Source organism: Anoplopoma fimbria, chromosome 3 (assembly GCF_027596085.1).
Source record: "Anoplopoma fimbria isolate UVic2021 breed Golden Eagle Sablefish chromosome 3, Afim_UVic_2022, whole genome shotgun sequence".
Classification (NCBI taxonomy): domain Eukaryota; kingdom Metazoa; phylum Chordata; class Actinopteri; order Perciformes; family Anoplopomatidae; genus Anoplopoma; species Anoplopoma fimbria.
In genome coordinates, this window is record NC_072451.1 from 13,332,278 (window position 1) to 13,348,171 (window position 15,894).

General features: G+C 40.0%; 1 protein-coding gene across 1 annotated transcript; it reads left to right on the forward strand.

The window, feature by feature from the left end:
- Nucleotides 1-144: 144 nt before the first annotated feature.
- Nucleotides 145-15,430, forward strand: LOC129089400 (kinesin-associated protein 3-like). The gene is made up of 20 exons (XM_054596833.1): nt 145-290; nt 1,545-1,676; nt 2,207-2,364; nt 3,105-3,166; nt 3,763-3,904; nt 4,206-4,305; nt 4,409-4,533; nt 5,086-5,184; nt 6,153-6,331; nt 7,568-7,730; nt 7,939-8,039; nt 8,281-8,389; nt 9,165-9,277; nt 9,492-9,657; nt 10,032-10,157; nt 10,765-10,863; nt 11,030-11,115; nt 12,446-12,599; nt 13,223-13,307; nt 13,638-15,430. Exons 1-20 carry the CDS (start codon nt 262-264, stop codon nt 13,738-13,740), a joined length of 2,331 nt encoding a protein of 776 aa, XP_054452808.1. The 5' UTR covers nt 145-261; the 3' UTR covers nt 13,741-15,430.
- Nucleotides 15,431-15,894: the final 464 nt, after the last annotated feature.

Sequence of the window (15,894 nt, forward strand, 5' to 3'; positions counted from 1 at the left end):
AAAAAAAAAAAAAAAATCATGGTTATCATCTGATGCCAATAGTTTTAGCAGAGGCAGTATTTGTATGACCACTGCCTGATAGTCTCTACTTTGGGAATATAAAACCAGAGCACCACCCCATGTTTGTAGTCCATTCCTGCTGTTTGGACGGCGGTGCTAGCGATTAGCACGCAGATTTCTATGATCGTGATTTGAGGGGTCCGTTAAATGTAACCGAGCCTTAAAGCTAATTCACAATCTGAAACATTACATTTGGAGAAGATGCAGGATGACGCGCGCTACCTCAAACGGTGAGACCAAGCAAAGCAAAACACGACTGTAACAGTATTTGTTTAGGTGGAAAGTAACGATGGCTTAGCTTTCTACTATACGTTAGTACAATTCAGAAATGTGTGTCAGCTCTAATTATGACCGTGTAATAAGCACGCAGGTCAGATGAGACTAAGGACTGTGTGTTGTTAAAGCCCCGTGGTGTTCAGATGCCTGCGGCTCTGTTGCATGGAGAGAAGCTCACACCAATTACTGCTCAAATGTCGGGCAATGTCATATTTACATGCTCGCTGTGCAAAGCTGGTACCAAGTGAAAGTTGACGTAAGGGCGTTTGTCCCATGCATCTATTCGGCATGTAATGTAATCCTCATATAAAATACATACGTGAAAGAAAACTAGCATGTTAAACCGGCTTGCTTGCTTCCCCCATGACGTCTCCCCATAAGCCGACCTTTCCTGCAGGATAGCGCTTACCTATATCTGTAACGGAGCTCATCTGTGTGTGTATCACTACGAGGAGCCAAGGTGGATTTAAAGGGGAATTTCAACATTGCCGATTCGACCACAAGACCTTAAAAAAGCATTAGCAATGCATTTAATTTGCCTAGCGTAGTGTATTTTCGCGGATAACCCAAACACCATTCAACCGACTGATTGTTGAGCGGGGTCTGGGCTGACTTCCCCTCAATGAAGGGGGCTGGGGCATCTGGGTGACAGCTAACACAGCTAGCAGGCTAGTGTGAAACGGTGACCGGTACATTGCCTTTTCTTATTAGCAGTTTTATGTTGAATTGGTTTAAGGTGTTGTAGTTAACACGTATGAGTTTTGCTAATCTTTCTTATTATCCACTAGCCCTTTATGGAAACATATGTTAAGCAGACAGTAACGTTGCGCCGCTGTCTGGGCGTGTCTTCCTATATTAAACCTTATTGTTTTGGTGGTTGGTTCAATGTGAATGATGGTACCTCTATTACACTTGTGCATATGCTTTTTTTCTTACTTGTTTTATCAACATTTAAAGTGAGTTCTTATCAAAATGAATGTCAAAAGATGTGTGATATGAACCTCAGCAATGGGGCAACGTTATGTTCGAAACATGGAAACAGAGACACATCTGACGGCTGAGCTCAAGCTGAATCACCCTACTCATTTATTGTGGAATTCACTGATGTGAAACTAAATCCCAAATGTACGTGTTATTTAATATGTATTGAAAATTATTTATGGGAGTTCTCCTTTACTGAACTGTCTTCTGTTCATTATCACCCAAAGCAAAGTGACTGCAGGCAGTTTGGATGTCCATCCCACAGAGAAGGCCCTTGTGGTCCACTATGAAGTGGAGGCGTCCATACTGGGAGAGGGTGGAGGTCACATGCTGGGCGAAAGAAAGGAGGGTCAAAAAATGTAAGTGCACTCTTGATTTCTTTCCAAAAGACCTCATTGTTTTTTTCTCCATCACTTCTTCTTTCTCTGATTAAGTTCTAATGGAAGTTTGTCATTGAACATTTCATGGTTACCGTTTATTTTCTGTTTGTATTATCTTCATTATTTCGCCAACCACTCCAGATTCCTCTCTACCTTTTTTAGTTCATTTTAATTTTTTCTCATTTGAATTAGATACATTTTATTCAGGCAGGTCTTTGAAATCACCATTGTATTACTCCTACCCGTCTAGAAGTAGCTTGCCATATAATTATATAGTCATTTGTTCGGAATGCTTAAACAGTATGAACAATTTTTTTCTTATTGTTTTTGTATTTTTACTTATATTCTGATTGCAGGTATATTATTTACTATGTATTCAATTTCACTTACTCAAGCCTGCATTCTTATAAACATGTTGAAAGCTGTGAAAGTAGATGAAGTTGACCAGTGTCAGATCAACTTTTTATTCATCTGCCACGCATCTCTTTGTCCTCTCTTTTTCCCTCCAGTATCCGAGTGAAAAGTCTTTCTCCGAGCACAGATGTGGGAGCCTTGGCCAAGAAAGTGGTGGAGGAGTGTAAACTCATCCCTCCTTCCCGTTTGCCCCAGGTGGAGCAGCTCCTCTACTACTTGCAGAACAGGAAGTCATCACCCGTGGAAGGCAAAGGTCAGTCTTGTCATCATTTTCACACCCTTGCTGTAGAGTTTAAATGTGTTCCAATATTCATTATCAAAATTTGTTACAAAGCTGATGGCCTACTTTAATTAATTTCACTCATCTGGTCCGGCACCAGACCTAGGGGCCCGATATAACAGACCGGTTTATATGGGCGGGGCTGCTTCAATCATCTTGGCAAAGGGTGTCGGGCAAAACAGCGTGCGGCACCGGGGGAACAGGGTTGAGTGGCAACCGATCATATATGATTTACATATGTCTTAAAGATCGCTAGAAAACCGCAACATGGGATGGAATCCCTGGTGTGCTTGAAGGTGTGTGTGTGTAGATCAGAGGTGTTTCCTCCAGTTGCTGCAACCTTTATCAGACAAGGTTTACAGATTGCCTCATTAAAGTTACCAGGTTCTCTATTAGTATTAGGTTTGAATCAGAAATATTGCCAAATAGGAGCTTTTGCTTTTTGCTTTGACACAAAATCCTCTGCCACCATGTTGTTTGTTTACTCTTCTTACTCTCACCATGTGATAAGTGAAATCAGTTTATATATAAATGGCAATTGGCAAGAAATGTAATTCATGTATGCCCAATCACCTGTAACACTGACAACTGTAACACTGACAACTGTGGCAATACACTTGCAAACCATTCAAAGAGTTAATCAAACTTTAAAGTTTTGAAGGAAACTCAGAATTTTTCTATAATGTTGACTGTTTGTGTTTTTGTGTCACCAGCGGAGAAGAAAGAGAAAAGAACAGTGAAACCCAGAGAGCTGACACCGTTTGAAGGAATGGAGGTGAAAAATGAAAGCACTGACCGACCCTGGCTGTCTGTTCATGTGTCAGTGTGATCTCAGTTCTCAGACAGCATTCTCTGTATTTAGCTCTGTATTTTTCATGGCCGTTCTTCTTCTATCTGATCTCATTTGAGGCCTCTTTGTGATGCAATTATCTATGACTTTCCCATTTATTTATTTAATTATATTGACTGTAACTTACCATATGTTTTGTGAAAGACTAAGACCTAAATCAAATCTCATGGTTTTTGTTCAATGGAATAGAGAGCTGCAGGAAGGAGTCCTAAAACCCAGAAATGACTCAGCATTTTTGCACTTCCAGTTTCCGCTAGTGTAATTAGTTTATAGCCTAACGTGAGCTTTTTATAGGCGATCGTGTTCAGGCTTCAAACTTCATAAAAGCGGTGTTTATTTATAAAGATTTTCTTGCTGAGAAAACGTGTATCAATAACCTTTTTTTTTTTGCCATAGAGCTGGCTTTTTGTTGAGGGAACCAGTGAGATGCTAACTTATGTCACTCCTCCAGTGCTCCATAGTGTCACACCTGGTTATAAGTCATTGACAGTCTGGTCTGTGTTTAATGTTTGTCTGTGTAGTTAGATGAGGAGGCCAGTATCACCCGGGTGGACGAGTATATTGAACTGCTCTATGAAGGCATCCCAGAAAAGATCAGAGGCTCTGCTCTCATTCTGCAGCTGGCCCGTAACCCTGACAACCTGGAGGAGCTGCTACACAACGGTATTCTATTACTCCACCTGCTGAGTCTGGTGGCATGTTTGGTAAAGTAGCTCATACCTACGTTTACATGCATTAGTTGTTTTACCTTATAGCTATTTAGATAAAGCCAATCAAAGAGTGTGTTTGTGAACTCTCCTTAGCTTTTTTTGTTGTACTTATCATTTCTATATTCCTGCCCATGACTACATTTTCATCAAGTAATATAAGCGGTCCGATAAATCTGAGCTCCCTTTTGATTTTTAAAAACCTGCTGTACTTGGACCAGTTGTCTCACATGAAAGCTGCTATTGTGTGTTTGCAGAGGCAGCCCTGGGTGCTCTGGCCAGAGTACTGAGGGAGGACTGGAAACAGAGTGTAGAGCTGGCTACCATCATTATTTACATCTTCTTCTGTTTCTCCAGGTAACACACACACACACACACACACAATGGCACACATTCCTCTGGTGCGTCGTACTGTTCTACTTCATCCTCTCACGCTGGCGCCTTTTCTCCCCTCCTGCAGTTTCTCCCAGTTTCACGGAGTGGTGAGTCATTATAAAATCGGTGCGTTGTGCATGAGCGTGGTGGAACATGAGCTGAAGAGACACGACGTGTGGCGAGAGGAGCTACGCAAGAAAAACAAGGCTTATATCCTTCATCTGCCGTCATCTGTGTTGTTTTATTTATTTGGACTTATTTATTTGCACATATACATGTAAGAAGACAGTTAGGATTTAAGAATGAGTTAAAACATGGTTCAGGAATGGTTAGATGCCAAAAATGGCTTATGAAGATACCTGCCCTATTAATAATCATAATAAAAACTTTGCTAATGAAAGCCCCTTTCAGATGATTTTTGAATAAATATGATTGTAGTGATGGAAGCAGGTTGTTCCAAAGAGATGGTCCTCTGGTTTTCCATAAATATTGGTTAAGGGTGGTCCAACAACATGGATGATAAAAGTCCTCAGAGTGTTCTCTGGAATATGAGTGAATGTCTGAGGAAGACTTGAAAAGTTCTGGAAAGTGCGAGGCAAGTTGTGAGTTAGATGAGTTATATATTCGCATTGAATTAGCTGGTTATTACCTTATTAGCTGGTTATCTGATTATTAGCTGTCTACCTGTTCAGTTCACCTGACTTATATTGTGTGTGCGTGTGTGTGTCTACAACATGTGTTCCTTAACACTCGTTTGTGTACGTGAGTCAGCACCAGAGAACGGCTCTCTGAGAAGAGACCAGGACAAAGCTGTGAGGAAATACCACGGCCTTCTCTCCAAACAGGAACAGCTTCTCAGAGGTGGACCTTCAACACTCTAATAACATTTCTTACTTGAAGTACAGTAGCGATAAAACCTAGAGCTAAAAAATGTTTTTCTTGCAACATGAATGCAGTGTTGATGCAAAATTGTGAAATCCAAATAAAAGCTGGGTAGGCAGGTTTTTCTTTCCATAAAAATTCCATAATAACTATTCAGCACATTAATAATAAGTAATTCAATACACCAGGGTCAGCATTTTTCTAGAAGTTCTAGAATTAGAAATGACAGCCATTATCCTGCAGCTCCGAGCACATGCATATGCACGCGCTCCAAACACTGACCTGTAGTCAGTCATTTCAAACATCCTCTCGATCCTGATTATGATCCCGCTGCTGATCTATAAGAATCATAATCCTGTTTTCTTTGCAAACCCGTGGGCCTGTAAAGCCCTTTGAGACAACATGCTGTGATTCAAGGCTCCAGATACAAAATCAGAGAAGTGTTTTACAGGATTTATAGAACAGCCAATGGGAACAACCTCTTTCTGAAATGACCTGTGATTGGCCTAAAACGGAGCCAAGAGGAGGTGCAGAGGTCTAGTTTTCTCTCAGACTATTTTAATTGCCATATGCTAACTTTATTATGGATGTTTTACCCAATGATGTCAAAAATAACCTGCAGACCTGAGCTTTATAATCAGACAAAAGTGCATTCCTAGTCGCATCCCAGCAACTTGCTTACAACATATACATTATGACTTTCTAACCCATTTTTACCAATTTGTAGAGTAGAGCTCACATTATCTCCACCGTTGTTTCACTCCAAGCATTAATCCTATTCATTGCAGTATGAAGTAGTAAAAATCAATATTTTCTGTCTTGGTATATATTGAATTGGACCAAAGAATGACTTAACTGATTCTTCCAGAACCCTGAAGTTGCTTATATTATCTCTTATTTCCTCTCTCTTCGTGTCCTGTCTTTCTTTCCCGTTGACTGTCTCCTAGTATCTCTTTACCTCCTGTTGAACCTTGCCGAGGACACGAGGACGGAGCTGAAGATGAGGAATAAAAACATCGTCGGCCTGCTCGTCAAAGTCCTTGAAAGGGATGACGAGGAACTGCTGGTCCTGGTGGTTTCATTCCTCAAAAAACTCTCCATCTTCCTGGAGAACAAAAACGACATGGTGAGTGGAGATGTTTTTAAGGATTCTTCCTGTCAGCCCAGATTAATGCAGCGAGGAGGGACACAGGGAAAACCTAGATATCATTTTAGCTTTTTATTGACACCCAGACCAAGCAATGTTGATTCATTGCCAAAAGAGTCACTGATAGCCACGAGTCTACAGATGAGGTGATTGACTTGTCAAACCAGAGTCAAGTAACAGAGTACATTTCCTCCTCATCAACCTTAAATGACACATCCAATTAAAATAAATCACCTATGTTGCATGACCAGCACCTGAACAGGGGAGCAGGAGTTCTTGTTTTCAGAGGGTGGACCCTTTGTTTCCACCACACAAACTGCTTTTCATAGAGTTTAAATAAAGCATTTAAAGTAAACTTTACCTTTCTCTTAGTAAACCTAAGAAGAAAACCTTTACTTTCTCTTAGTAAACCTTTGAAGTAAACTTTTACTTTCTCTTAGTAAACCTTTGAAGTAAACTTTTACTTTCTCTTAGTAAACCGTTTAAGTAAATTGTCTCTTATTTAATCTTGTGAAGGCCTCATTGCATGGATGATATGAAGTCTCAAACAAGTATAAAAAGCAAGTCTTCTTCAAAAAATAATCCAAGGCCCACTGTAAGGTTTGCGCAAAATTAAAATGCCTCTTTTCTACATGGAAAATGTATTAAAAACGTTTGAGAGATTGAAGATTTTTCAAGATTAAATAAACACAGCACACCTGAAGGATCCAAAGAGCGTGTGCGTGTGTGTGTGTGTGTGTGTGTGCGCGCGCGATCACCACAAAAAAAGAGTAGACCACCATGGCTTTCAACTGCGCCACCCAGTGGCCACCATTGAAACGGCTCCAACAGCTGGTTTGCAGCAGTTCAGATTTCATCGGTCTTGGAGAAATGACAGGATCAGTTATTGATGAGAGGGAGGATCTTTGACAACACCCAGTCTTTACTCATTGAAATATTTGTCAGGTCCATGTTGCTAAATTCCTGTTCTAGTTCAGAATCAGAATCAGCTTTATTGGCCATGTATGCATACGCATCTTTGTATCCAAGTTTGGCTTAGATGATATGACGAGGGAAGCGATGTCTGTGGGTTTCCTCAAGCTGTAACTAATGTTTAATCCAGGATTTGAAATTGGGATATTTTCTTAATGTCTTAACTAAATGTGTGGTTTGGATATAGTCTGTGATGACAGATCCCCGTCAAACAATATCTGCGTGTGTGTTTGTGATTTCAAGGCTGAGGTGGACACTGTGGAGCGATTGGCTCGTCTGGTTCCCTGCGACCATGAAGACCTGATGAACCTGACTCTGCGTCTGCTGCTCAACCTCTCCTTTGACTCTGGGCTCCGAGGCAAGATGGTGGAAGTTGGACTGTTGCCTAAATTAACTGCCTTGTTGGGTAAAGCTAACACTTTATATAAGCTGTCTATACGGCATGTACAGCACATAATACTTTATTCACAGTACAGACGCCATGTGAAGAATGTTTTTACATAATATCGTATGATGGTAGTGTTCTTTTTTTTTTCCAATTGCAAGTTGTGGTCAATAATTGATAAGTATTAGAATTTCTTGATTGATGTTTGGGTTTGTTTGTTGTCATGCAGGTGATGAGAACAACCGGCAGATTGCCATGCGTATCCTGTATCACGTCAGCATCGACGACCGCTTTAAGGGCATGTTTGTTTACACTGACTGCATACCTCAGGTACGAACACAGGTTCTCCCTACCAACGGAAATTTCTTGTCGGAGAATCCAGTATTTCAATTTATCATGTTTCCATAATCTCTAATGATATATCATGGTCATTTTATGATTTAATATTGTAAATATATTACATATTATTATTTTAAGGAATACGATTTGTTAACTTCAACATGTCTATTGACTTTGATAGCTCTAAAGTTACAGGTAAAATTGGTGTGTGTGTGTTGGTGTCTTTGTCTAGCTAATGCAAATGCTGTATGAGCACGGAGAGGATGAAACCGAGGCTGAGCTCATCTCCATCTGCATCAACCTTGCTGCAAACAAGAGGAACGCACAGCTCATGTGTGAAGGTATATTTATTTGAGCTGCTTTTGTGCATTTTTTCCCCCAATGTTCTAAGGTTTGTAAACCCCTTCTGTGGCAAATTTCAGTTTTCTGTCATTTTTGGGCTGTACAAATTAGTTGACTTGGATTGAATTTCATGGCAAGATAATGGCTTACTATCTCTGCAAGTTCCTCCAAATTACTGACACTTTATCCCCGAGTAAATCTGCTATTTTATGATATTTGTAGAATTAGATTTCAGTGGTGGCTGATTGTTTCTGACTCATGTGATCCAAACATTTCCAATAAAAATTCTGTTGTAAAGTACAAAAGTCAAGATAGATAGATAGATAGATAGATTAAATGATTTCCAAAATTCACTTGTTTTTAACTAACCAAATATTCTGCTTCAATCCATATTTGTTGGTGTTTAGCCTTTCAAAAACAAGATATTCGCTGCAGTCCAAAAACTGCTCTCCATTTTACCCCAAAATGAAAGGAAGAACGCATTGATGAGTTTGATGAAAAACTCATTTAATCTGATGAATCACTTTTCATCAAATTTAGGATTTTGATTGAGGTTTTTTTATTTCGTGATGCAGATAGACATTCGAAGCTTCATTCAAAACCCTCAATAGTACAACACCACTGACGGAGGTGATGTCTTGACTCGGTTTCTGGTTTAGGAGGAGAGTTGTGTGTGTGTGTATACAACCCTGTTTGATTGATTTGTGATTATTGGAAAAACAATTCTTCTGTTTTACTGATCAATAGTGTCTGTGTGTGTCTCTCCGTCTGTAGGAAATGGGTTGAAGATGCTTATGAAGAGAGCTCTGAAGATGAAAGACTGCCTTCTGATGAAGATGATCAGAAACATCTCACAACATGACGGACCAACCAAACCAGTGTTCATAGTGAGTTAGAAATACACAATAGAAAGAATAACTATCCCCAAAACCTGAAATGGTTATGAATAACTGAAGTTTTGAACAAGTATATTTGTTTTTAGTAATAGCACAAGTATAAGTATTACTGTTAGTGGTAGTAGTGCCAGCAGGAGGAGCAGTCTTTTATTTTACTGGCTGGGTTTTCCTTTCATGAATGATGTGTTCTGTTTGCGTCTGTCAGGACTATGTTGGTGACCTGGCAGCAGAGATCCGTGCAGAGGAAGAGGAGGAGTGGGTTCTAGAGTGTCTGGGAACGCTGGCCAACCTCACCATCCCTGACCTGGACTGGGAGTTGGTGCTGAAGGAGTACAACCTGGTACCCTACCTCAAAGACAGACTGAAACCAGGTACTGATTTCCTTTAGAGAATACACATGAGGCATAGATATAGACTTCAGAATAACCCTTAATTAGAATGTGTAGTGAAACTGAACTGCCCACACATTTAGCAAAGATATGTTTGCATAAGCATATACATGTATGAAGCATATACTGTATGCAAAAAAAAAGTGCACACAAAAATTGTAGCAATTTATCTTTCATTGGCTGCAGTGTATGTAAATGAATGCGATTTTCCTGAAGTTTATTGTTTTATTTGTGACCATCACACTTCTAGTGGATCATAGGAGGTTAATGAGTCTATACATTTGTTTATAGAAATTGTTGCATATTATACCTTTCAATAAAGTTTCATTTTCTTTAATCGTTTGTGTGTGTTTCAGGCTCAGCAGAGGATGACCTCATCCTGGAGGTGGTGATTATGATCGGAACAGTTTCCATGGACGATGCCTGTGCCGCCATGTTGGCTAAATCTGGCATTATTCCTGCACTTATTGAGCTGCTGAATGGTAACACACACACACACCTGTGTTTTTTTGTTCAAGATGTTGTGTTTTAGACTAATTAACACAATGAGTGATAAATGTTACCAACATTGTTGTGGGTATGCTCTCTGAAAGCATAATAATAATTGATTGCCAAATCAACTGCAGTTAAATAAGTTTCAGTGCGCTTTAACATCAAAATATATAATATAATCTGACAGCATACATAAGAAAAACACACTACTATAGTGCATCCAGATGGCTCAACACCCCTTAAAGTCAGAATTTATAGTGCGCATGCTAGTTTATATAACGTATGAAGCATTTGGTACGCAGAATGCTTCAGGATGGGTTCTGCTGTAGAAACAAGATGTTCTAGTCTCAATCTCTCTTCTCTGTTCTAAGAAGAGAGATTGATGATGGTAAGATTGTCTGCTTCTGGTTGTCTTCATGTCTCCCATTTCAGGGAGGAGGAGTTTATAGATTTGTTGTTTGTTTGTTGATGACCAGCGGTAGAAGCTCTCCCTGTACCCACCACAAGTTCTTTCATTTAGGTACAGATGGGATCTGATAAAATGTTTTAATGTTTTATGACCTTCTTTCCAAATGTTCTTCTGTTTGTTGAATGCAGCCCAACAGGAGGACGATGAGTTTGTGTGTCAGATCGTCTACGTTTTCTATCAGATGGTGTTTCACCAAGCTACACGAGACGTCATCATCAAAGACACCCGTATCCTTCCCACAGTGCACTCTGTCTACCCTAAATTTACACATGAATGAGAATCTTGTGGCTGGGTTCACAGCTACTGAAGTCCGGGTGAGACAGGTCTGACACATTAAAAAAAAATCTTGCACCACCACCATGAAGAAAGTCTTTCTTTAACCTTTTTCTGTAGAGGCTCCAGCCTACCTGATAGACCTGATGCATGACAAGAATGCTGAGATCAGAAAAGTGTGTGACAACACCCTCGATATCATTGCTGTAAGTGAACGCATTGCTGATGCACTCACGTGGTAGCAACCAGAAGTAACATAAGTGATACATTAGGCTTGGGCGGTATCTGTTTTTTGTGTCTGGGTGGGTTTTGTCTTTTAATTTCCTTCAGCCCTTTGCAGGCTCCTCTTGTCACCAATATCATGATGCTCAGTAGATGGTACCAATTAAGTTCTGTGTTGTTTTAATCAGCCGCTGTAGAGCCCTCCTGTCCTGTACCGTAAACATCCCATACCAGTTTGTAATGTTTGTAGTCAGGATGCTTTCTATTGCTCCTCTGTAAAAGTTCACAGTATGCCTTCTTAAGTTTCCTTAAGAAATACATCTGTTTATGAGCTTTCTTTACCAGGATGGAGATGTGTGAGGACCATGTTAGGTTGTTTGTGATGCTGATTCACAGGAACTTAAAGCTGCTAACTTGCTCCACCTCAGCTCCACCTCAGGGGTGTGCGTCCTGGCCTCCATCTCCTTGGTTTTACTGACGTTGAGCAGTAGGTTGTTCTCTGAACACCACTCTGAAGGTTGTTGACTTCTCTATATGAAGTCTCATTGTTGTTTTTCAGCCAGTCGTCCTGACATTTCACCGGTGCGTACAGTAAATGTGTAAAAAGACAAACAACAAAACCAACATGAAAGCTATTGGTGATGGAAGTAATTGTAGTACTGCTGTGTTTCTAATACATAATTAAGATAAGTCCTGCTGGCTTTAAATACCTATGACCCTTAGAGTAATGAATAGATAGGAAATAGGTGCCATCTTCCATAGATTCTTGCTGGAAGACACTTATAGCCACAACGTACTGATGCCCGCTTTCATATGATATGCGGTCAGGGTTTTTCAATACCCAAACCCATCAGACCTCCTATTATGAGAGACAACCTGCATCACCATCTCAGTGGATACAACACATCAGTAGGCTGAAGGGAGATGATGATATTGGGTTGGTAGCAGTTTATTAAAATCATGAGGCTTGCAGTGGGGAAGAACTCGTCTCAAGATGTGTCAATATTTCCACCACTCGCGCTCACCATCTCTCCCAGCTCGGCTGCCGTTTCACCAGTAGAGACCGACCTCTGGTGGAACCCGCTATACATTACAGTACATCGCCTCATACAGTGTCTCCATTTGAAAGAAAGGAGGAGCCAACATTTTTGAAGGTTTCAGGATTTATAAATACCGTGGTATACCTCAATACCTTTATGCCGCCCAGGCCTATAACACTTCAGAGTCATTTCTTTATTCAGGAATAGACATACACCTTTCTGTGTTTGTCAGTAGGTTGTTTTCTAACTTATTTACTATTTCTTCATCTTCCAGGAGTACGATGAGGAGTGGGGAAGGAAAATTCAGTCAGAAAAGTTCCGTTTCCATAACAACCAGTGGTTGGAGATGGTCGAGAGCCGCCAAGCTGACGAGTCTGAACCATATCTCTATGATAATGATGACAGGACTGATCTATTCTACAGTGCAGGTACACACACACACACGCACACATTTTACCTTGACCACTAAAAGCAACTCTTCTTTATGTTGATCTTTATCTTGTCACGGTACCAACAGATCACTGCGCTGGTTTCTATAAAGTGTTTTTCATCAAAGTGTGTATGAAAATGAACCCCAGAATTGACGTGTCAGCAGCAGAAAGAGTCTGTCCATGTCTTCCACACTGACTAGCAGCTGTGTGTTCAGCAGAACAGATGGCAGCTGACCTCTATCAGAAATACCACATAAATGACCCTGTATTCAGTGGACAAAAATAGTTTTCAAGTAAACCACATGAGAAGTATACAGAAGGGAAACACACATTCTTATTTTGATTGATTTATTCATTTATTTAGCTGCATTGAAGCCTTTGGTGTCTGTGTGGATGGACTTTTTTTCTTATGAGACCACTGAATTGAAGCTGCAGTGTTTTAAGATACTGTAATAAAATCAAGAAAAGAATAAAAGATGATGACGACTTTGGTTTACTAAGAAATGTAAGTATATTTAACGCCAAAGAGCTTTGGAAGAAGCTATGTTTAGGGTGTGAAGTGTGTTTGTGTGTGTGTGTGTGTGTGTGTGTGTTTTATCCTTATGTGTTTGTGTCTTCAGATGGAATAACTCCAGCAGACGGTTCAGTCAGCCCAGATTTCTTCAATGACCTACAGACTCAAAATGGAGAAATGCACCATACAGGGTGAGTTAATGTAACTTAACTCCAGAAACACGAGCTCTATCACAGAAGGTCTAAACCGTTTAGGTGGGAAAAATATAATTCAGAGCGACAAATAATTAGTCCAGCCTTTTTCGTCCTTTTCTTTGGCTGGTTTATTAGTCTGCCTCCTCGAGAATTCAACTTTTTAAAATAATTTAATTGTAAATTGATTGGTGATGAAAGTCCAAAATCCAGAAATAGACCAAAAGCTGTACATGCAGTATGCACCCTGATCATTTAAGTTTTGGTGAGAGACTTAAAGAAGTCTGTTTGTTCCGGTACTGTGTTAATGTGACTGGCTCTGTTTTCCAGAGATGGCAGCGACGTCTTTGACCAGACCAGCTCGTCACCTGGACGACCAGCTACCGCCTACGGCTTCAGACCTGATGAGCAGCCCTTCTATCAGTACTCATAGACACACACACAGGACGTCCTGTCCTCTTACACACATTCCACATCACCCTCCTGCATGTCCACTGTTAATGCACATCTCCAGATCATATTTCACTGCTAGAATCCTTCCTGAAGGCATCACATTGGTATAGTTACCCACATGATGACCATAGAGGATGACATGTATAATACTGATGAGGACTGAAACACTACCACTGCAGATTTGAAACTAGTTTTCCCTGCAGTCACATTTCATTACCCATTTCAATCATTCACCATTATGTAAACGTAGTAGTTTTCCTTACACACTGACTACAGTCTTCTTATCGTGACTTCCCAGTGGGTCAGCTAATAATTTAAAGAATGTGAAGAGACTTAACATTTCTAATATATGCTGATACGTTTTTGCACGTTTTCCTTTGTAATAATGAATATTTGTTGCCTCTTCAAATCCACTGAAAAAAAACATTTAGTTAAATGTTTCATTTTCCTGTTGAGCGTTTGAGGTCCAACAGTATCTATCATCTATCACCACGTCTACATCTCATTTTATTAACATGCACTATGATGTACATAGCTGTCTTTTGTCCAATGTTGTTTTTAGTGATCCTTATAACTTATAACAGTGCTTTCACACTGACAAACTTGTCTTCAGCCCCAACAGACGCTGACTTGAGTGAAATCCCCTCTCGACATTAATCAGACTTCGGTTAGCTTCCTCTATTATTTTCCCCATTCATGTCAAAACAGGCTACCTTGTTTTCAGACATCAGCCGTAGACGGCTGCACTCTGATGGGGAAAGTAGAACCACAGACTGGAGAACCGTCTGAGCAGCAGGGTTGTGACAAAGGGGGACTGTCGAATTCAAGTAGGAAATTCAAAAAAGTAACCCAGTATGAAAGTGGCTTAAAAATGTTGCCCCTAAATTGAAGCTTAGCACCATCATATGCTTCTGGTGTTTTGTTTTTTTGTGGCCACCACTCAGTGTGCTGTATATTTTACTGATGTCAAACCATAACAGTATTAATTCATTTATTCAGCGATGACAAAAATAGAAACCCTGTCACTGCAGAATAAGTGGGCCCTCTCTCTCCAACAATGCAGTATGTCACTTTATAATAAAATGATGTTATTGACCTGGCACCATACACCAAGCCCCCAGGAAGCCTTTGAAGACAATTTTCATAGTGGCCAAACCATGTAAGTACTTCCGGGTCCGTCATGTTTCATTAGTAACTGACAACAAGTTTTAAAAATGGTGACTTGATTCTCACCAATTTAAATCCCAGTTTGGTTAAGGGAACAAATACAGTACCCTTAACACGGCATTTACTGCTAGACCACAGAGTATGTCCGAATGTATAAATGTGAATCAGAGGTGTATAGAGAAGCATTTCAAAACAACAGTTTATTGACTAAACTACTTACGAAAAGGGGCGTCACACATACTGTATTTGCAGGACACTGACAATTAACTACATTCTGTGTTACTTCTAGGCATATTTGCACATATATAGATATTGTTACATTTTTATGCATTGTATTGTTTTTTATTGTAAGTTATTGTTAATCTCTGTATTATTATGTTTTTTTTATAATAGTTGATTTTATTGCTATTTAACAAGACACTGTAAACATAGTACTGGGCTAAACATACTCTCCATCTCTCTCACTGTCTTTCATCCTCAGGTTATTTAATAAAAGATAAATACATTTCAAATACATTTCCTTTGGTTTGCTTTATTAACAATGTTGTAGTATATTAATGGAATGCAACATATCAGCCTTTGTCATGGACAGAACCTAAAGTCCTGGACATTCTCTCTGGTGTTTTCACAGTGAGTCGGGTTGTGTGCATGTGTGTTGAGAGGTGAATGTGCTGTGTATTCTGTTGATGGGCGTAGATGTGGTGTGTGAGTGGCCTTGTTGTTTTACGATTGTAGCCTTGACGTGTGTTTGTACAGCCTAGTTGCCTAGTTGCCTTGGATTGCATCAATGGAGGAGGGGGGCACTGCGCTATGCACTTGTATATTCACTTGGCTTGAAGGATTTAAATCCTTTACAATCAATTATATCTAAAACGGTCACTGAACACTACCAGCCTTGTGAAATCGACAGCAATAAAAACCGCAATAGAGTGCTGAAGTGCTGTCCTCTTTTCAAGTATCTGCTCCT

Excerpts from the sequence above, each read along its gene's own strand:
- LOC129089400 (XM_054596833.1), top strand. The coding sequence starts at position 262 with ATGCAGGATGACGCGCGCTACCTCAAACG. Across the intron at positions 4,306-4,408 it reads ATCTTCTTCTGTTTCTCCAG|TTTCTCCCAGTTTCACGGAG; the intron begins GTAACACACACA and ends CCCCTCCTGCAG. Across the intron at positions 8,390-9,164 it reads CGCACAGCTCATGTGTGAAG|GAAATGGGTTGAAGATGCTT; the intron begins GTATATTTATTT and ends CTCCGTCTGTAG.